This window comes from Phoca vitulina, unplaced genomic scaffold (genome assembly GCF_004348235.1).
Source record: "Phoca vitulina isolate PV1807 unplaced genomic scaffold, GSC_HSeal_1.0 scaffold23, whole genome shotgun sequence".
Lineage (NCBI taxonomy): Eukaryota > Metazoa > Chordata > Mammalia > Carnivora > Phocidae > Phoca > Phoca vitulina.
The window spans coordinates 7,323,454-7,345,929 of NW_022589726.1; the positions used below are offsets into that span (position 1 = coordinate 7,323,454).

The 22,476-nt window shown below is 40.5% G+C and overlaps 1 protein-coding gene across 11 annotated transcripts in view; it reads left to right on the plus strand.

Moving 5' to 3' along the window:
• Positions 1-22,476, plus strand: part of GRIP1 (glutamate receptor interacting protein 1) — a 659,234-nt gene that overhangs the window by 604,392 nt on the left and 32,366 nt on the right. For all 11 annotated transcript variants that reach the window (XM_032420901.1, XM_032420895.1, XM_032420897.1 and 8 more), the window contains 3 exons: positions 12,245-12,389; positions 14,481-14,620; positions 14,773-14,967. In XM_032420901.1, coding sequence (XP_032276792.1) covers positions 12,245-12,389; positions 14,481-14,620; positions 14,773-14,967 — 480 coding nt within the window. The remainder of the gene's footprint in view (positions 1-12,244; positions 12,390-14,480; positions 14,621-14,772; positions 14,968-22,476) is intronic.

The following is a 22,476-nucleotide window of genomic DNA, read 5'->3' on the forward strand; positions in this document are numbered from 1 at the left end:
GATATTTTTATTATAAAACATTATTACGGCAGTATCAAAATTATGTTCAAAAACGAAAACTAAATCGTCACCCAATACTACCCTAATACAATGGAACCAGTTATTTTTTTTAAAGATTTTATTTGTTTATTTGAGAGAGAGAGAGAGAACGAGCAGCGGGGAGGAGCAGAGGGAGAGAGAGGGAGAAGCAGACTCCCCACTGAGCAAGGAGCCTGATGCGGGACTCAATCCCAGGACCCTGGGATCATGACCTGAGCCGAAGGCAGATGCTTAACTGATTGAGCCACCCAGGTGCCCCAGAACCAGTTGTTCTCTAGTTGGTATTTATATTACATAATTATAGCCATAGTGCATGTTATAACTTCTTAAGCACGTTACAACTTTTCAAACACTTAATACCTATCATTTTTTTATTTACTGCCTGTAATTTATTTATCATTTTTCTCTTCTTACTTAGATTGCTTCCAATTGTTTCACTATCATAGATAGTACAATCACGGACATCTTTATGTATGGATATCTTTACTCAACTTTTCTTCTTCTTCTGAATTATTTCCTTAGGAAATATTTTTAGAAGTCGAATTACTGAGTAAGAATAAAAAGGAACTTCTCAGGATTCCTGACAAGTCTTGTACCATGTTGTTTTCTAAAAGGGCTGTGTCCATTTGTAGGGTTTCCAGTAATGGATGAATACAGTGGGGCAGTGCTTCTCAAACTTTCTTAGGCCTCAGAATCACCTGAAGAGCTTGTTAAAACACAGTTCTGGCCATTACTCCCAGATGAGGCCTGAGATTCTGCATTTCTAACAAACTTCCTGATGATACCACTACTGTGGTCCAAGAAACACAATCTGAGCAGCCCGGCTGAAGCCAACTTCTTTGCTATGAATATCATTCTGCTGATCATAGTTATAAGTCTTTTTACTTCTTTGTTGGCCTAAGCCTTACATGTAATATATAGTTTGTGTTTTCCAGTTTTGATTTTGTTTTGTTTTGTTTTGTTTTGTTTTAATACAGTGAAAATTTAAAGAATTTAAAATAATCTGAATGTTTACTCCAGTTAGATTTTTATTTGCCCAATGTTTTCAAGTTTTTTCTCTACAGAATTAGAAGATTTTTGCCTAATGACTCCCCTTATTGAATTTTTCCAAAGCATTTGATTCTGTTTTCATAGAACCACTATACTCATGTTTCGTAGGTTATGTAAGATCCATTAAATTAGATAGCTACAAAAACTAGTAAAACTGACATAAACAGGCTTGGGAATAAACAAAATTGACTCTAAATTTTTAAGCTCACAACTCAATTGTTAGCAGGCACAGAGGTACTAGAAAGAAAGAGCTATTACTCTAGGGCATTCAATGGCATTAGTAGGTATATTTTACAAAGAAGATAGAGAACCACAATTAATCCAGTAATGGCTAAAGAGAGATTGGTTAAGAGAGCTTCTACTGTATATAATTTAATTCCAACCAATGATGAGTTATTGTCAGTGTTCTGGAATCTTCTATAATTAAGCCATCTAGATCTAGAGTTTATGGTCATGTCAGCCATGTGTTTTTGATTCCTATACAAAGTCAGAACAAGTAGGTAGTTGCATCCATCGGTACAGCTGGTAAAGATGATTGTATCCAAATATATTTTATAACCAACGCTTAAAAATTTCCACTTGTTATTTCTCAAGCAACTGATTTTTTAAAAATTTTTTATTGTTATGTTAATCACCATACATTACATCATTAGTTTTAGATGTAGTGTTCCATGATTCATTGTTGTGCATAACACCCAGTGCTCCATGCAGAACGTGCCCTCTTTAATACCCATCATCAGGCTAACCCATCCTCCCACCCTCCTCCCCTCTAGAACCCTCAGTTTGTTTTTCAGAGTCCATTGTCTCTCATGGTTCATCTCCCCCTCCGATTTCCCCCCCTTCATTCTTCCCCTCCTGCTATCTTCTTTTTTTTTTTTCTTAACATATATTGCATTATTTGTTTCAGAGGTACAGATCTGAGATTCAACGGTCTTGCACAATTCACAACGCTTACCAGAGCACATACCCTCCCCAGTGTCTATCACCCAGTCACCCCATCCCTCCCACCCCACCCCCACTCCAGCAACCCTCAGTTTGTTTCCTGAGATTAAGAATTCCTCATATCAGTGAGGTCATATGATACATGTCTTTCTCTGTTTGACTTATTTCACTCAGCATAATACCCTCCAGTTCCATTCACGTCGTTGCAAATGGCAAGATCTCATTCCTTTTGATGGCTGCATAATATTCCATTGTATATATATACCACATCTTCTTTATCCATTCATCTGTCGATGGACATCTTGGCTCTTTCCACAGTTTGGCTATTGCGGACATTGCTGCTATAAACATCGGGGTGCACGTACCCCTTCGGATCCCTACATTTGTATCTTTGGGGTAAATACCCAGTAGTGCAATTTCTGGATCGTATGGTAGCTCTGTTTTCAACTTTTTGAGGAACCTCCATACTGTTTTCCAGAGTGGCTGCACCAGCTTGCATTCCCACCAACAGTGTAGGAGGGTTCCCCTTTCTCCGCATCCCCGCCAACATCTGTTGTTTCCTGACTTGTTAATTTTAGCCATTCTGACTGGTGTGAGGTGGTATCTCATTGAGGTTTTGATTTGGATTTCCCTGATGCCGAGCGATGTTGAGCACTTTTTCATGTGTCTGTTGACCATTTGGATGTCTTCTTTGGAAAAATGTCTGTTCATGTCTTCTGCCCATTTCTTGATTGGATTCTTTGTTCTTTGGATGTTGAGTTTGATAAGTTCTTTATAGATTTTGGATACTAGCCCTTTATCTGATATGTCATTTGCAAATATCTTCTCCCATTCTGTCGGTTGTCTTTCGGTTTTGTTGACTGTTTCTTTTGCTGTGCAAAAGCTTTTTATCTTGATGAAGTCCCAATAGTTCATTTTTGCCCTTGCTTCCCTTGCCTTTGGCAATGTTTCTAGGAAGAAGTTGCTGCGGCTGAGGTCAAAGAGGTTGCTGCCTGTGTTCTCCAACACTGCATTCTTTCCTTACAAACTGCTTCAATTGCACTTTCTTTTAGGGATTTATTTCAAAAAAGGATAAAGCCTCAAGCATCAGTCTGGGTTCTGTCCTAGTGAAGAAGCAAAGCTCTGTGGAGAAACCCATTTTTCATGATTTGCCAAACTAAGCAGATCTCAGCTACCTTCCATGCAGAGTGAAAAAGCCAAGCCAGAGATGAATATGTATAGTGCCCACAGTTGGCGATTTTCCCAGTTCCAAAGCCAGGCTGTGCAGATATGTCAGGCGGGAAGAGTTTCAGAAACAATAACTGAACACTTGGACAGCCAGATCTTACTTTCAATTGCTTCTTCCCTTCAGCTTATTTTTTCCTCTGTAGACCTTTCCCTCTACAATCCCTATGCCTAATACTATGGTAATTCTCTTGCTTATTAAGTTTTGGGTTTTTTTTAATTTTTAGGAGGTCTTACTTTTAAAATCCTAAATCCTTCCATTGAAAACCATGCACCTACCCAAAATAAGACTGTAAATAGAGGTGTGAGATACATATTTACCCAAACCAGATTTCCTCAAATTGGTATATGAAAACAATATACTCATTCAGATATGTTTTTATAACAGACCACAATTTGAAAATTACCATCTGATCATTGATTTGGAAGAATCTGAGTGTTTCTATATCCTCTTCCAATATGAGAATATAAGTATAATTTGAGTAACTGAATTCTCTTTTATTCAGAGCAGAGGAAGGAGTGGAGGAGGACATAATTCAAAATGAATGCATTCAAGGCAGACTCTGTGGTCATAAAGAGCACATGCTTTAAAATCAGACCTGAGTTTAAAGTCCAGCTCTACCACATTTGAGCTATGTGAATCTGGGCAAGTTACTTAACCAGTCTGAGATTCAGCTCCATTTTCAGTAATGTGCACATAGTAATACCCACCTTAGGGAGCAGTTGTAACTTATTAATAGAAATGTTTACATTTGGTATTCAATACATGGAGACTATTTTTATTACTATTACATCCTAAAATGCCTTTCCCCGCCTTTGTTCTTATCCTTCATCAAGACTTAAATGAATGCGAAATAACCACTAATCATTACAACAGTCACTGATTTTGGAAGTTTGATACTGTGCTTAATCTGAAATTAAACTGGTGATTTGAATTATTACCATCCTTTGTCTCAGTATTTTAAAACAGCAATATTCAGTATATAGTCTTCATCCCCTAAAATGTTGTTCATACTAATCAGACTTTCTATACTCCAGGAGTCTTCCAGTTCTTTCCTTAACTATCTGCCCCTCTCCATCTTGCTTCTCTCATCAGTTACAGAAAGTTTATAAGCATACTCAATATAACTTGGTTTCCTAAGCTAGCAATACTGCAGTTGGGTTAATAGATGCTGCTTCAAAATGTGAGCACATCTTCCAGCTATACTAATTGCATTGTTCTGCCTTGTCCCTTACCCAAGGAGATGGTAGAACTACTCTCAGAAGTTGTTCAAGTCTTTGTTTTTCATTCAGTCATGCCATCAGTATTTATTTGGTGTCTATGAAGTGTTAGGGTCAGCCAGGTCTTAGATTAAAAAAGATACAATCCCTGCCCCCAAGTCAGTCACCACCTTATATGAGATACAGAAGAAAATAAGTAATAATATGATGAATGTTCTAGGTGTAAGCACAAAATGCTAAGAGAATGTGGAGGCATCCATTTGAGCCTGGGGAGCTAAGGAAGTGCTTCTAACAACCTTGGTCTTGAAAGTGTTTGGGACATGTTAGAATTAACCAGAAGTGAATGGGCCAAAGCAGATCAGAAAGCATGGCACAGGGGCGCCTGGGTGGCTCAGTCGTTAAGCGTCTGCCTTCGGCTCAGGTCATGATCCCAGGGTCCTGGGATCGAGCCCCGCATCGGGCTCCTGCTCCGCGGGAAGCCTGCTTCTCCCTCCCCCACTCCCCCTGCTTGTGTTCCCTCTCTCGCTGTGTCTCTCTCTGTCAAATAAATAAACAAAATCTTTTAAAAAAAATTTAAAAAAATTAAAAAAAATAAAAAAAAAGAAAGCATGGCACATCCTAGTAGCAGATGTAGCTGAAGCAAAAATTATGTATAAGGACTCGGTAGTAGGTGCATAGAAAGATATACTGAAGCCAGATCATTATGGTCCTAAACCATGTTAAGAAATTTGAACTTTACTCCCAAAGCCAATGGGAGCCATTAAAAGATATAAAGCAGGGGAGTGAGGCCAAAGTATTTGGTCAGTGATGACTGGTTGCAATCGGTACTGAAGAATGAGGCATTCGAGAGTCTGAATCAACTCTGTTTCTAGCCCAGGCTCAGGGAGCAGTAGAATGAAATGACTAAGAACACCAGGCTAGCTTCACAACCGACAAGCTGGGAAATGGGAAAATGAAATTCTCATCCATAAATGTCCATTTAATGCCTACTTCACACGGCTGTTTTAAGAATCAAAGGAGGTAATATATTTAAGCACTCAGCAATGATGTTTGGCACCTAGTAAGGCCCAATGAATCCTAAATGCTAACTGCCATTATTAGGATGCTTTTAAAATTAATTTTAGCTTTATTTTACAGTGTCCAAATCTTTTGGAACACTTGGAATTATAGAGATTTGCGCCCCCCCCCCCCCATATTCAGTGACCATTCTCCCTTCAGAAGCTTTTGTATTTTTCATCTTTCCTTACCACAGGAAGGTAAGTCAGGTAGAGCCAAATGGTTCTTGCCTGGGTCTGAGGCTCCAAAACAAGGGTTGTTACCCAATCCTTAGGTACCCAAAGATGCAAATAACCCTCTTGATATAAAATCTCTTGTTTTTCTTTGATTGCATCTAGATCCAATGTAAATGAAGAGGGGGAGATTGGATAGCTGAGAAGCAGCCCTGAGGCAAAACAGTTGAGAATCTGGGGAGTTGTAGGAAGAAGTACATGGAGGCTTTCAAACCTGTCCCAAATAATTCCTAAGGATCTGTCTGTTTTGTATGACTACCTTTGTGCCCATCAAATACATAGCTGCTAATGATTTCTCTCTTGATTTAGAGCACCTCGCTTCTAATATACAGCATGTTTTAGAGACTCTGAATTCAGTGTTTTACCTTCATTGGCTCTAATTTGTGTAGGGAAACATTTCCAGGCTGCCATTTGTGCCACCCAAAGCAAATTATTGTTACACATTTCCAAATAGAGTCTTATGCACATATAGCCTTAGTACCAGTTCAATCTGCCCTTCAAAGATTTGAGTTTTCATATTTTTTTTCAGTTCATCATTGCTAAGCCAGCTAAATAATTTACCCCAGCTTCCCCCCCACCCCCAAATCTAGGTTGAAGTAGCAGAAAGGTCCCATTGCAAGCAAGCAAGAATGATCCTAGCTGGGCTAGGAGCAGTAGTAGGGATGGTTTTGGCAAAAGCCTGGCTCCAAAAAAGAACCTACGATAGATTTAAAAAAAAAAAAAAAAAAAAGGTTATCTTCCCTTTGTTTTTTCATGCTTGATCTCAAAGTAATGGTTTTCAATCTCTAGTCAGAATCACCCAGAAGGCTTGTTAAAACACAGGTGACTGGGCCCCTCCCCAAGAGTTTGGGATTCCTACAGGTCTGAGGTGAAGCTGAGAATGTGTTATTTCCAACAAGTACTTAGATAATGCCGAAGTTCCTGGTCCTAAGGCTATACTTTGAGAAGCACTGTCACAAAGCAGCCTAACTTGGAGACTAATAAATGATTGCTAACATAAAGAAATTCAAATTCTACTCTTAGACACTCTGCATCTCCTTGGAACTCTGTTGGTAGACTGTTGTGACGTGGCCAGATAAAATGACCACACAACAGTAGGAAGCTGTAAGGGTGTTCTTCTAAATGGCTCATTTTCTCAGGCCTGTCCTCCAAGAAATGTAGCCATACTGCGTAAAATGAATTTCATCACTTTTAGTTGAAGTGAACTTTGATTGACCTGCACATGTATGCATTCCAAAGGCTCTCTCCCAAATCCAAGCCTCCTAATTGGTCCACACAAGCAGCTGCCATTATGGATTCAAGCCAGATAGTGTTCATTTTGTTAAACAGGCAGCACTCAAGAAGCCCGAAAATAACATTGTAGATAAGTAATGCTGCAATTTTGCATCTGTTCTGTGGTCCCATTAATTTTCTTAACTAGAGCTGAGCAGAGCAAACAAGCAGGCTGGCCCCTTTTCATGTCTTTCACTAACAGTTGTAAACCTTCTGTTGTGATATAAAAGCTTCTTATAATATCATTAACATCTGTTTGGGCTCACTTCGAAACTTAGTGGTGATCCTACATTTTTCCTTCTCAGAAAGTTTTTGTTCTGGTTTAACACTCCAGTTGCTCCTTTCTAAGCTGGAGCTGCCTCAAGGGGAGAGGGGCTTGGAGTGCTTCCGCCTCCAAAATGGTCTGAGCATACATGGCAGTTATCACCCGCCTACGCTTTAGGGCCTTCCCATTGCCAGTTGGGCTAATGCCTGAGAAGGCAGATGGAGTTGGAAGTGCAGCCTGAAGCTGACTCAAACAGTCTTGGCACTGTGGAGGGAGGGTGTTCTAGCTTTGCTGGTTCCCACGGTGGCAGCCCAGGTCTTGGTGTCACTCTTTGAGTGAGCCATATTGGGTGTGCATCACCTTGCAGAAGGAAACTAGACCTCAGAGGAGCAAGGAGGCTGACTCACAAAGCTCTCTTAGAGACTCTTCCCTTGGAACTGTGACTCAGGCTGACAACATCCATTCATCCTCTCGCTTATTTGTTCGGGCATTTACCAAAGTCTCTTTGGTGCCAGACATTGTTCTGGAGACATGAAGATAAAAATGTCTGTTTTCAAGGTGATCCTGTTCGAATGGAAGAGACAAGTAGAGAAATCATTCAAACATAGAGGGAAAAGTATATACTAGAACAGGCATTCTTGATGGAGGCAAAGATTGGTTCTCAGGGAGCAAAGAATGCTAGACATTACGTGACAATGGTAGCTCAACCCTACCTGCCTGGATCTGTTCCTTCATATTTAATTTCTCTTGTTGGGGAGAATTTAAATTTCATTTCATTTTTCTCCTTGGCGAGGGGAACAAGAATTAAGAGAAGTTGAGAACACTGGAAGAATACACAGGAAAAAGGTATTTGTGCATAGGGAGTAATGCATGCAAGGTTAACCATGTTGGAAAAGTGCTTTTTTAATGAACTGCAGTGGTTCAGTGATGAGAGAAGGTAGGAGATTGGACTATGGGGGAGAGGATGGTGTGGCCCTCTGGAGACACAGAGGCTCCAGCTCAGCTCATGCAAAGAGGTGGTATTTTATTCTTAAAGAATTGGGAACTACTGAAAAACTTCAAGTAAGAGAGTAACATATGCAGATTTATGCTTTAAAAATATTCTGGGAAGAAAAAAGAAGGAATTGTATATTGTCAGCACTGGTGAAAATAGTTGTGGGGGAGGGGCAAAGGCTGGAGCCCACCCAGGAAAACAATTTAAGAAGAAACCGTTGCTATGAAAAATGGGGCAGAGCTGAGGTGGGGGCCTCCTCTAGAGCAAGTGACAGCAGGAAGCTCTGGGAACCTTGCCTGGTGGGCAGATGGGCCAGAAGGGTCTGGATGAGACCGTTTATACGCAGCCACCACCATCATCTATGAAAGTAAGGAAGCCAAGCTAATTAAATAATCTGTTTACTCAAGGCATCCACTCGGGTTTTCTAAGGGAATTAATACCTTTTCTTTTTTTAAAGTTTATTTATTTATTTGTTTAAGTAATCTCTACACCCAAGGTAGGGCTTGAACTCAGGACCCCAAGATCAAGAGTCGCATGCTCCCCCCAGCTGAACCAGCCAGGCGCCCCAATATTTTCTCTTTAAAACAATTGCATTAGGAAAACTTCAAATATATTTTTAAAATAGAGAAAAATGATGTAATGAACCATCATACATGACCTAGCATCAACAATTTTTTTTTTTTAAGATTGTATTTATTTATTTGACAGAGAGAGACACAGCGAGAGAGGGAACACAAGCAGGGGGAGCGGGAGAGGGAGAAGCAAACTTCCTGCCGAGCAGGGAGCCCAGTGTGGGGCTCGATCCCACGACCCTGGGATCGTGACCTGAGCCAAAGGCAGACGCTTAATGACTGAGCCACCCAGGAGCCCCGGCATCAACAATTATTAACTTAGGATCAGTCTTGCTTCAGCTCTGTTCCCAACGTAATTGTACCCCCCCCACCCACACACTGCATTATATTGAAGAAATTCTAGACATATCATTCCATCTTGTAAATATTATTAATGTATCCCTAAATGATACTCTTTTAAAGGATTTCTAAAATACGTAGCTCCATATCATCACAGTTCAAAATGTTATCAATAATTCTTAATATCATCCAATATCAGTCAATGTGCCATTTCCCTGATTTTCATATACATATATAGTTAGGTAGGCAGATGGATAGATAGAGATGATAGATAGATAGATAGATAGATAGATGATAGATAGATAGATGATAGATAGATAGATTTTTATAAAGTTGATTTTAATTTGGGTCCAAAAAGATCTACTCCATTGCTTTTGGTTGTAATGTCTCTTAAATTTTCCCTTTCTAGTTTTTGTTTCTGAGAATTTGTTTGTGGAAGAAATCAGAAATCAGCGTCTATTTCTGTCATAATTTAAATACAGCATCATTTCTTCCTGTTTCCATCACAACATTGTAACAGGAACGTGTCCTTCCTCATTCAAGTACTGCCATTTTTAAATTTTTATTTATTTGCATCCCCATCACTATTTAAACTCATTGAGTGCCTTAAGAATTGCCTTCTTGTTATTGTGAGGCCTCAGCTGCCTGACTGAAAATGTCCCCACCTAAAATGATCTTAAACCCATTCACTCCTTTTCTGGTGTTAATTTGTCATCTTTGTGATGCAAGTTGCAAAATGGTCAAAAAATAACCCCGGGCATTCACTCTGGGTTGCCTAAAGAATGAGCAAACTAGAACCAGTTTCTCCACCTTCTCCCAGTAGACCAGTGTTTATTTTCATCCGGACTGATGTTTCAGCCGAAACTTCCCACGGGCTCCTGGGTTCTGGGTAGCTGGGTTCCAGGTACTGGACAGCTGTTATTTCCCACGACTCCCATAAAGAGCTGATGGCCAAACCCAGAATGCTTGGTGTCCACTGACAAGGTAGTGCTCCTGCTTGCCCTATAAGGGAGAACAATGAAGGGCCAAGGTCCTTCCACTGGCATAAACACCCACCCTGAACGGCCAGCAGAGTGCCCAGTGGCAACTAATATTTATGCCAAGGTCTACTAATCAAATGACTCGCCTAGAATTTTATCCAGAATATAGTAGGTGGTACGGTCTAACAAAATACGTGTAATCTGTCCGACAGTACCCTATCCATTTACATCAAAGCCAGCTCTGAAGGGTGATGACATAGTGTAGAAAAATTTGGACTTTTGACCTCTGTCTCCATACTGCTCTGTATCCTTGTATCCCTGGGCCTCTCACAGCAGCTCCTTAGTAGATTATCATCACCTTGTTGGCCATCACTTAATTAGAAACCTGTAACATAATAAAATTAAATTAAATTAAAAAAAAAAAAAGAAACCTGTAAGAAGTTTGTGAACCATCAAACAGACGTATCGAAGCTCAATGTGGAGGATTCTCAGCTGTCAACATAAATTTGAGTGTAGGGGCGCCGGGGTGGCATCCTCGGGCGTCTGACTGGGTTTCAGCTAGCATCATGGTCTCGGGGTCGTGAGATGGGGCCCTGTGTTGGGGGGGGCGGTGTTCCTTCCCCACTCTCATGCGCTCTCTCTCTCTCTCTCAAATAAATAAATAAAATCTTAAAAAATATATGTCTATATATATATTTGAGTGTAATACTGACTATTTTTATATCATAAGAGGTTGATTTAAGCATTACAGTGTATGGTAGATGGTCTTTAATTCTCTATATGTGGAGCTTATTAGGAGTAGAGCATTGAGGAAGGAGGTGACGGGTACATTCCAGAAGTCCCGATCTATGGCAGAAATGAAGTAAATGCTGGTAGGAGAGGACACATCACTTCCTATATTACTCTGTAGACCTTTCATTTTATGTTCATTGTATTTGTTCACCATACACACAGATAATTGAATTGTTAATTCAAGTTTTTCTTTTCCTCCTTATTTCAGGGTTTCATGTCATAAATGAACAGCTGCTCGTTGCAGAAATGTGACTGTGTTAACATTTAGCTATGATACAGTCTGACTGTAAAAGCTGACTGTTTTGTCTAGCTACTGGACCATTTCATTGTATCCTTAGTTGCAGAAATGAAACAGCTTCCTAACCATTCACAGCTCCCGGGCTCAAGGAATAAAACAAGAAATGCTCAAGAACTTTAAGCATGTCATAAGCAAATACAACACTCTGAAGTCTGAGACTGCATATTTGTAATCCTGACACAGTTGAAAAACCCAGCCATGCCGAAGGTGTCCCGTGCAGGCCAGTGATTTAGTCAGACCGCGTTAACAGACGATTCCCTTCATACCAATGTTAAATAGTGAAAATTAGTTCATGACAGTGTGGCAGCCTGGTATAGTCTCCTGAAACATAATTGACGTGACTCTTCCTCTCTAGAACAGAGGAGAGAGGACCATTCAAACCTGTACTTCAATATCTGGGAATTCATCCATAGGATTGACGTTTTAAGATACAATCAGTGGAATAATGTGCAAGGGATTCTAGATTTCCAAGCCAACTTCTCTAAGCCCCACTTAACCACATATATGTTAAAGTTTGCTCCAACCCTGAGTAAAATCTTCTCTATATTGAAAGATAGCTACTTGTGAAGGCCTGGAAATAGGAATGGTCTGGCCCAGTCTCTTGTCACTGCATGACTCTCTCCTCCCACAGGTATTTAGGGCACACTTAGGAAGTGCTGGGCAAGCCCTGTGCAAGGCATGGACACAGGCTAAAGGGCTTGTGGCGCCAGCTAGATGGATCACTCACTGATTTAAAACATAGGTCATTAGGCAGTGAGCCCCTCGCCTAACACTAAGGACGACCACATCCCTGTATTAGAATGTAATATCTTACCAAGAGAATCTACTTCCCCAAATAATTATTTCCTGAGACATAATGCTTTAATGATGATGTCCTGAGTTTCTTATTTTATGTATGAATATATGTGTCTTATTACTTTGCTTTTTTCCAAAGAAACCAATTATGACTCCTTGGCATTTATTGCAGATGAGCAAGAAAGTTCCGGAGCAATTATTTACACTGTGGAGCTTAAGCGCTATGGGGGGCCCCTTGGCATCACAATTTCAGGAACTGAAGAGCCGTTTGATCCTATAATCATTTCAAGCCTCACTAAAGGAGGATTAGCCGAAAGGTAAAATTTCAAGAAACTGCTACAATTACCTGTGTCTGAGATGGGTTTCCTTCCTCACAGCTGCATAGAAACATGCTTCCCTCTCCTGCTTGGTTACCTGTTAACTTTTTCACATCTGCACAAAGGATCGATCCTAGCGCTTGAGAACTCTCAGGCAGAGGTCGGACTTGACTCTGAGGGGCATCTTACAGGCGGTAAAAGACGTCATGGGCTTAGTGTTGATGTTACTCTCTGGAAATGTATACACTTGACCATAGTGGACTGGAGGTGGATTTATATCATGTCCATTTTGAGAGGAGGAGACTGAAGTTCAGGGAGGTTAAAAGGCTTGTCCAGTCCAATTCAGCAAACATTTACCGAGCCTGTATTACCTGACAGGTACTGGGCTTGGCCGCTGTGTTTTCCAAAGAAGATGATACAGGCTTTATCTTCAAAGATTTGGGGAAATAAAGTGCAGTGACCCATCTTCATAAGGTCTTGTAATTTAGAATGTCCATTTGTTCTTTTGGCGAAGATGCACACCCACCCCTAACCCCCGTTAAATTGCATTTCTCTCTGAGACATGTTGTGGTGCATATTCCAAGCCTTTCCTCCAGTAATCTAGCTCAGGAATGCACGCACATCATTCATGCTGACACAGATAATGGTTTGCAAAATAGAGATGTAGCACTGCAGACTCTTGGAGCTGCAAGCACCTTGGAAGTCAGCTCATCCAAGATCTTCATCTGGCGGGTGAGGGCACTGAGGCAGCCCAGAAAGGGTTACCCTGTTGGGACGTCATACTGTGATATGAACAGAGACACCTATGATGTGGTATTCTTCAGATGCTCTCCTTTCCTAGCTTCCTCTGTTGGAGAGACAGTCCTAGGTATCTCTGTTAGGGAGACAGCAAGAAAAGTTTAATGTAATTGGTCAAGTGTTCTCTGGCTTACAACACAGATATTTCCTAAACTGGAGATCCCTTATGAAAGAATGAAGTGATCTTTTGTTTCCAAAGAAAAAACATTCTTTGAGAGTAGATGCATGGGTGGACTCGTTAAGCAGTCCCTCATAACCTGTGTGATCCCATGTCACCTCTGTTACCCCAGTTGCTGCTGCCTGCTACCCCAGAAGCGAGCTGTGGTCAGCGCACTCAGCCGCAGGCAGCCTGTGAGCTGGGCTCATCCCCTCACTCACTGTCCTTAAACTGAGCCAGTACAACAGGAGGCTGGTGCTTGGGACTCCCAGTCTACAGCCTGTAACCCAGTGGGAGAGATCTGAGTTTTTAGACCATCCCTGAGTTTGAATGCTTATGAATCTACTACTGCCCACCAAGTGCTTCCAAAGATGGATATGGTGAACATCAAAATTATAAATTCCAATCTGCCTGCTCCGAATTGGGTGAGGATGGAAAGAGAAGAGACAAGGCCAAAGGTTCATTAGTTCATTGATCAATAAATTTCAAGCAGCGGGCTGAGCCCTTTACATATGTTTTCCTATTTAATGTTCAGGGCTCCCCTGAGAAATGATTATCCCCATTGTAGAGAGGTTAAAATAAGATATCCAGGTCACACAACTCAAGAGTGGCAGAGTTGGATTAAAATGTAGCACGAATTGATTCTTGAATTCAGCCTTTTCAATCCTTAGAATTACAACAGAGGGACCCTGACACACCAGGGTCTGATGGAGGTCCCCATCTCTCTGAGCCTCACTTCTGGTGAGCTGGGGTAATGATTGTGTTCAACCTTTTAGATCTGTAAAAAGAAGGAATGCTCCATACTGAATATCACTGCTCTTATTGTCCAACATTGTTTATTTCCTTGGGACTTTTAAGAGGGTTACCAAATGACTCAACTTTCTCAGAATTTAAAAAGCATGCAGGTCCATTTTACATCCTAATTAAAACAGTTTTTCTAATTTTACTTGAAACTAAAAAGTTATTCACAACAGATGCAGTTATCTTGTAACATTGCCCAGGAGAGAGCAAGAAGTGGCTTCTAGAGACCATTGCCAAGCCTTTATTACTATGAATATATAAAGCATGGCAGGGAATTTATATTCAGTGGCACACAGGGGTTTTTCTACCTTTCCTATTACTATTTGGTGTTTCAGAACTGGCGCGATCCACATAGGCGACCGAATCCTGGCTATCAATAGCAGCAGCTTGAAAGGAAAGCCTCTGAGTGAAGCCATTCATTTGTTACAGATGGCAGGAGAGACTGTCACCTTGAAAATTAAGAAACAGACAGATGGTGAGTGGGTCGAGAGCCACCGTTACGGATTTTCAGTCCATTTCTGTCCCTCTGTGTGTCTTTCTAGGGAAATGACTCTCCAGAGAGAGTACTGGAATATCTTCTTATTGAAATGTACTCTCAGACTTAAACTCCTTCCTCTGTCTTTAAAGCCCAGTCAGCGTCAAGTCCCAAGAAATTCCCCATCGCTAGCCACCTGAGTGACCTGGGAGACGCGGAGGAGGACCCGTCTGCGGCACAGAAGCCGGGCCAGCTCCCCGACACGTACCCGCCCACTGTGCCCAGCGTGGACAGTGCGGTGGACTCATGGGACAGCTCTGGAATAGACGCCAGCTATGGGAACCAAGGTATGTCCGGGCGCTGGGGAACAGAGGGCTTCCTGTCGAAGCCTGTGTTCCTCAAAGATCTATCTTCTGCTCTTTGGGGGAAAAAAAAATCTATGTTTATTTTACCTGTGTCTGCTTCAGGGCAACCAGATGGAACACACTGACTATGGTGGCCTTGCATTTTCTCCTCCTTAATACCGATAAGTCATGAACATTCATCAAACGCTAACAAGCCCCCATTAGGTCCACTGATGTCTGAGTGTTCAATTCAGAGCTTGTCCTTCATGCTTAGATTAATATGAGGCAAACCATACAATACAGTGGTTCACTGAAGACAGGCCCCATTCTTACTTTTTTAAGCAGGCGTTCCACAAAGATGGATTGGGGAGTGCTGAAGGTGCGCTTTAAGAGATGCGCCGATGATTTGTGGCCCCATTTATTCCTGCCTCCTCCTGACTTTTAATAGAGACTTACACAGGTTTCCTGAATACCCACTGTGCGAGAGTTGTGACCACAATATATAAAAGTATATAGTAGATTTTTCTTCACGGGCATCAGCTTCACGTGAAGTATAACCTACATTAGAAGTTAAACCTCACTCACAGAATGTAAACACACAAAAAGTGTTAGACTGAATACAGACTCATAAACTAAAAGCTTCTTTTAAACATCTGTTTCCTTCCAATGATACGTAGCATGAAAAGAGAAGTGTGTCAAAAATTCTTTGTATTTCTCCTATATGGGATTGAGATATGATTGCCCCCATCTGGATCTCTGGTGAAAATATCCCTCAAGAAAAGGATGTTCCAGATTGCCCCTGCAGTGCCTAGAGAATATTTGAATTCCAGGTCAAGCCACAGCCACTTGCCTACCTGAAGGTGGACAGACTGGGCAGGAGTGTTTCGTTTTGTTTTTTAAAGATTTTATTTATTTATTTGACAGAGAGAGAGACAGCGAGAGAGGGAACACAAGCAGGGGAAGTGGGAGAGGGAGAAGCAGGCTTCCCGCTGAGCAGGGAGCCCGATGCGGGGCTCGATCCCAGGACCCTGGGATCATGACCTGAGCCGAAGGCAGACGCTTAACGACTGAGCCAACCAGGCGCTCCTGGGCAGGAGTGTTGACTGGGGCGTCCTGGCCATCTTCACATGTGCTGAAAGCTGTAGGTGGGCCACTAGCTACACAAAGGAATTTATTTGGAAGCAAGATATAACAGATATACCTTAAAGACGATGGCGTAAAGCCTTACAAATGCTCATAATCCCTTAGACCTTGCAATTCCATTTCTAGGACTTTATCCTAAGGAATAATTATATCAGAGACAGACAAAGATGTTGTTTTAGGCATTGTTTACAATGTCTAAATATTAGTGAAAAGTATCAAGTGATAGGGAATTAAATAAATTTAGGGAATCTATACACACACACACACACACACACACACACACACACACACACACAGAGAGTTTACCTTCTCTTTTTTTGCCTGGTATAAATTCCAGCCTCCAAATCCCTTTTCTGCTCTGATTTAAGTTAGTCAGAGAATAAAATACATAAACCAAGAGTTGAGAACACATGTTTGGGTGCTGGGGTTTCTTTGTAACTTAGTTAACTGCTTTTTAGGAGGGTCTATAACCAGTTCGCTCTCTTCCTGGTTCTGCTCGTTTTCTTCTCTCAGCTTACCTTTGCCTAGGTCACTCTGTCAAGTTCCATGAAGAGGGGAGGACAAGGAAAAGGAATATTTCAAAATCGTTGAGTGGTTACTTGTTAGAGATGATAGTGGAGGTCAGTGGAGAAAATAGTTTGAAGACCCAAAATAGAATTGGAGATTTTATTTATCTGGCAATTAATTTTTCCAAGTCGTAATACCTTGTGACAAATTAGCTATGCCACCAGATAACTTATGTATTAATTTCTCATTGATCAAATTCTTGATTTCTCATTGCCCGTGAGTTGATGAGCCACCAGACGTCTCTGATAAAGGACAGAAGTCAAATTCCATCAGAGTAGACTCCGAGGTTTGTTTATTAATGTGCTTGCTTATTTATTGTTTCTTAATATGGAGGCTCTCTTGTTACACAGATTTTTTTGTAAGGATGTTACTGATTTTAATGAGTTCTGCCCATAAGGTAATCTGTAAGAACTTAGCTACTCTCAGGGCTGCCTGTCTGGCTTAGTCAGTGGAGCGAGCTACACTTGATCTTGGGGTCATGAGTTCGAGCCCCACGTTGAGTGTAGAGAATACTTAAAATGAATGAATACATTTAAAAACTAAAAAAATAATTTGAAAAAAAGAACTTAGCTACTCTGTCCTTTTACACCATAGGATGAGGACCCTGATTAGCATACTAAATATAGAGCCTTTCCCACATGAATAAAAAATGAAGAACCATTTATTATTCATGAAGCTTTTGAAAATTTGAATTCCTAGACAGAGACTAGTAGTCATAATAATATTAAATTCGGCATCAATAAGTTAGAAATCTTCATGAGGTTAAAGAGAGAAGATGGCAATTGTGAGCGAATCACGTCCTCCAAGACGAAAACGCAGGAACAATACTTCATATTTGTAAAACAGCGCTTCCCAAGCACTCATCTCAGGTCTCGTAAGGAACATGGACGACGAAAGGCTGGTTGATCCCAGGATCTCAGTGTTAGCAGAGCATTTCGAAGTCAGCTCGTGTGCGGACCCGAGCGCCCATGGTGACCAGGCGCTCCCTGAGGGCTGAGGCAGATCTCCCCAACCCGCGCCCGAAGCCCAAAGTTCTCACTTGTATTGAGTGGAGATCTGTCTGCCTGTGGCTCCTGCCTGTTAGTCTCCATTCTACCCTCAAGGTCATTCAGAACTAGACTAAAGCCTCTTCCTTTTGACAGCCCTTCAGATAACTCAAAGACGGCTCTCATGCCCCTCTGAAGTCTTTCCTTCTCCAAACAAAATTGCCCCGGGTCCTTAAAGGTTCCTCACATAAAACTTACTTTTGAGTATCTTTATCATCCTGAGGGCCTCTCTTCTGAGTGTGTTCAAGTTTAACTCTCTGCTTATTAAAGTGTAGCATCAGAAAGGAAGGTTACACAACAGTCTGACAGCCCAGAGCAACTCAAGCCTGTCACCTTCATCGCTGAAAATTTTAGAACATATGAAAGCAGCCTATCAACCTCAACATAGAATTGTGATGGTTGAATTCTGTCTGTCACTCATTTTGTGTTTATTGCTTACCAAGATCTCAAAGTCTAGCTTTTTTTTTTCTTTTACTTGTGTTATTAGCTTAAACCAAGTCTTTCCAGATTGTGCGAGTGAAGTTGACTCTTTAAAAGCAAGGCACAGAACCACACTTTTTTCCCTGTTAAATACTATGTTGTGAGATGTAGGTGATCTCTTCAACCTGTGCCTCCAGCCTCTCAGCAGACTCTCTACCATATACCAGGAAGACCTTGCAAATTCTTATTGTACCCTACAGTCCACAATAGCTGTCCCATTCCCAGTAAGATATCACACCTCCATGATGCGCATCTTCCTCCTTGGGCCCAATGTCTCTGCAGCCACATTCCTTATTCTCTGCTGCTTCTCCAAAATGTCAAATTTGCCCCATTCTTTCATTCAACAAATATGTAATGGCTGGCACAATATTAGGCCAAGATGCAGTGGATATACAATGATCGGCAAAAGATTTGTGGTCTCTATTCTCATGGAAGAGGTAACCCAGCTGAAGGACCAGGCAATTAACAAGTCCTACAGTACAAAGTATTAGTTAATGCAGAGAGAAATAGGATAGAGTGATCAAAGCTGGGGGGAAAGGGGTATGTTTACAGAAGTCTCACAGTGGGATGACTCTCAATTCTACTGTGCAGCTCTAGGATGAAAAACTTTTCTAGTCTGCCTCTGGGTCAGCTTCTTCCACTTCTCATTCTCCTGACCCTTATATTCATGCCCTTCTGCCTTATCAAAATCTTATGCTTTGGCCCCCTTCTGTCTTATTTATTCCTCTTTCTATTATTTTTTTAAGATTTTATTTATTTACTCATGGGGGACAGAGAGAGAGAGAGAAGCAGAGGCAGAGGGAGAAGCAGGCTCCCTGTGGAGCAGGGAGCCCAATGCAGGACTCAATCCCAGGGCCCCAAGATCACAACCTGAGCTGAAGGCAGACACTTAACCGACTGAGCCACCCAGGGGCCCCTTTATTCCTCTTTCTAACTCAGAAAACCCTTTCCCTGGATTTAGCAAAGGTCAGTCAATACAAGGGGAGAATGATAACTTGCTGGTACCTAGAGTCTGTCATTCTCATGGATGGTGTAGCTCTTTTGGTCTGTAATTCCTGACTCAACTCAGGTAGCTATGTTTTCTGTCTTATCCCACATTAATCTTTAGATATTTCTCTCTTTTGAGTGTACTTTTTTCAGCTTTATTGAGGTATAATTGACAAATAAAATTGTGTATATTTAACGTGTACAATGTGATGATCTTGATATGCGCACATATTGTGAAATGATTACCACCATCAAGTTGATGAGCACACCCATCAACTTACATAGTTACCATTTGTGTGTGTGTGGTGAGAATGCTTAAGATCTACTTTATTAGCACTTTTCAAGTATACAGTACAATATTATTTTTAACTATAGTCACCATGCTCTACTTTAGATTCCCAGAACTCATTCATCTTATAAATGAAACTTTATGCCATTAGACCAACATCTCTCCATTTCTCCCACTCCCCAACCCCTGGCAAACATATTCTATTTTCTGTTTCTAAGAGTTGGGTTTGACTTTTTTTTTTTTAATTTAGGTTTTACATATAGGTGAGCTAATATAGTATTTGTTTTTCTGTCTCTCACTTATTTCACTTAGCATAATATTGTCCAGGTTCATCCATGTCCTTGCAAATAGGATTTCCTTCATGTTTATGGCTGAATAATTTTCTGTTGTGTATATATACTACATTTCTTTATTCATTCATCTGTCAATGGATACTTAGGTTGTTTCCGTATCTTGACTACTGTGAGTAATGCCACAGTTATATCTCTTCACGATACCTACTATATTTCCTTTGGATATGTATGCAGAAGTGGGATTGCTGGATCCATTTTGAGGTCATTTTTATCATTTGTATTTTCTCAGGAAAAAAAATCTGTTTCGGGGCGCCTGGGTGGCTCAGTCATCGAAGCATCTGCCTTCGGCTCAGGTCATGGTCCCAGGGTCCTGGGATTGAGCCCGACATCGGGCTCTCTGCTTTGTGGGAAGCCTGCTTCTCCCTCTCCCACTCCCCCTGCTGGTGTTCCCTCTCTCGCTGTGTCTCTCTCTGTCAAATAAATAAATAAAATCTTTAAAAAAAAAATCTGTTTCATACAGGTTTTCAAATGTATTTGCACACAGTTAAGAAATTTGTTTGATTGTTTTTATTTTCTTGGTTTCTAGATTTATATCCCCAATATTGTTCCATATTTGGTACATTTGTGTTTTTATTCTTTTTTCCCATGAGTATACTGGTAATGGTTTATTTTTATTTGGCATTTTTCCAAAGAAATGACCCTTGCATTTATTTATCAGTTTTATTCTTGTTTTCTAAAATAAATTTTTGCTTTTAATCTGATTAACTTTACTCCATTCTTAGATTTTCTGTTTATAACTAGAATTCGCTGCATAATTCATCTATTTCCATGCTTCCTTGTAGTTTTCATGAAGATTTTGATGGCTGAGAAGAGACCAACATTATGGAAGTGTTGAATCACTATTTGTACACCTGAAACTAATATTACACTAGAATTTAAATAAAAAATTAGGGGAAAAAAAGAGACACCAACATGTACAGTCAAAGAGCCCAACTTCCCTTTAATGTATTTAGGGAACACAGCATAGTACATAAAGAGAGTAACACAGAGCAGAACACTGAGCATTTTCTCATTAATATCTCTTCTGCTCTCTACAAGCTCATGTTTTATCTCCTTCTATCATTTTGGTTTGCCAGTTTTCCGTGAGCTCTTATATCTCTGCTTTGATCTCTTGCTTTATAGAGATGATGGCTTCAGTGTGGATTTTTAACATTTTGTGATGATCTATTTGGTCATATTTATCATTTACTGCATGGCAGTCTTGTACTCATAAGTATCCTTCATCAGCTATTGCTTTGTTTTTCTGTTCCTTCTCTCCTTTTTTTTTTTTTTAATATTAACTTGGTATACATCTTATGCCAGTTCCTTTTGAATTATTGCTCATCTTTGAATGAGATGACTTCTTTCTATATTGGAAGTCTGAAAGAAGGTCTGAGACAGAAGAGCCCAAGTTGTGCTCCAGGCTAGCAAAAATTACCCCACAGTTCACAGTAACCTGTAATGAGTGCATTCTTACTCAGCCCAGAGATTGGCAACTATAGGCTACCAACAATACAGAATTCCTCTCTGCTAGCCTGCCTCACTGATAGATTGCTTCCTGCAGTTAGTGGTGTATCTGTAGGTGTTGTCTTTCCACCCACCTCCCTGGCTTTACCCTGGTGCACTGATTCTGGGGAAATTCCTGCCACCAGCCTATATAATCCATTCTAGTGTTCCAAACAAAGCATTGTTGTTTTGCTCTTTGCCATGGCCCCTGCTTTGGAAGACTGGGCCCTCTCTGAAATCACTGGTAATAGGTGTCTCCTCTTAGCTTCTTATCACCACCTTCCACGCCCTGTTTGATTCATGGAATTTGATAACTTTTTTTTATGTATTTATGGTTTGAGATTCTAGTTTTGCTGAAGATGTAGTTTATGTTATTTGTCAACCCTTTCTGTTTTGAGGTGATTTCTAGAGAAGGTAGAGAACCATTTTGCTCTGCCATTTTAAAACCACATTCTCATCCAAACACTTTGAATATTTCTTGGCTAGAACAATTACAAATAGCTACATAAATGCATGATGTGATTTTCTCATTCTTAACAAAACTAGATTTTTAGGAAACAAATTTGGCAGGGAATTATCTGGCTCGCTTTCCTATACTAAAATTGCATTCCAAAAATGAAAGTAATGGCAGGAGCTACAGTCCCAAAACTGTAGAGTTGAAGACTGAATTCCAAAACCATTCTGTGATTCCAAATTTTATGGATATGAACCAACATTATTTACTTCGCTTTTTAAAATTAATACTGAGTGTGAATTAAGAGCTACAAATGTAAGATATTAATCTGCCCAATATTGTAGTACTGAAAACCAAATAGTACACTGTTGGAATATGAGAATTTTACAAGTATCTGAAGTATGGTTACCCTCAAAATAAAAAGCATAGTACCAAGATTCCGTATGCTATTTGAAGTGCCAACATTTGTGAAGACCTATTTTCCATGACACTAATGCATAAAACTAAACATTACTCTCAGTGAAAGGAATCTAGACTGAATTTTATACCTTGTATCAGTGTGCTTTGGCTGCTATAACAAAATAGCAGAGACTAGGTGGCCTGAACAAAATAGAAATTCATTTTCCACTGTCTAAAAGGCTAGAAATCCAAGATCAAGGTATCAGGCGTGGTTTCTCCTGAGGTCTATTTCCTTGGTTTGCAAATGGT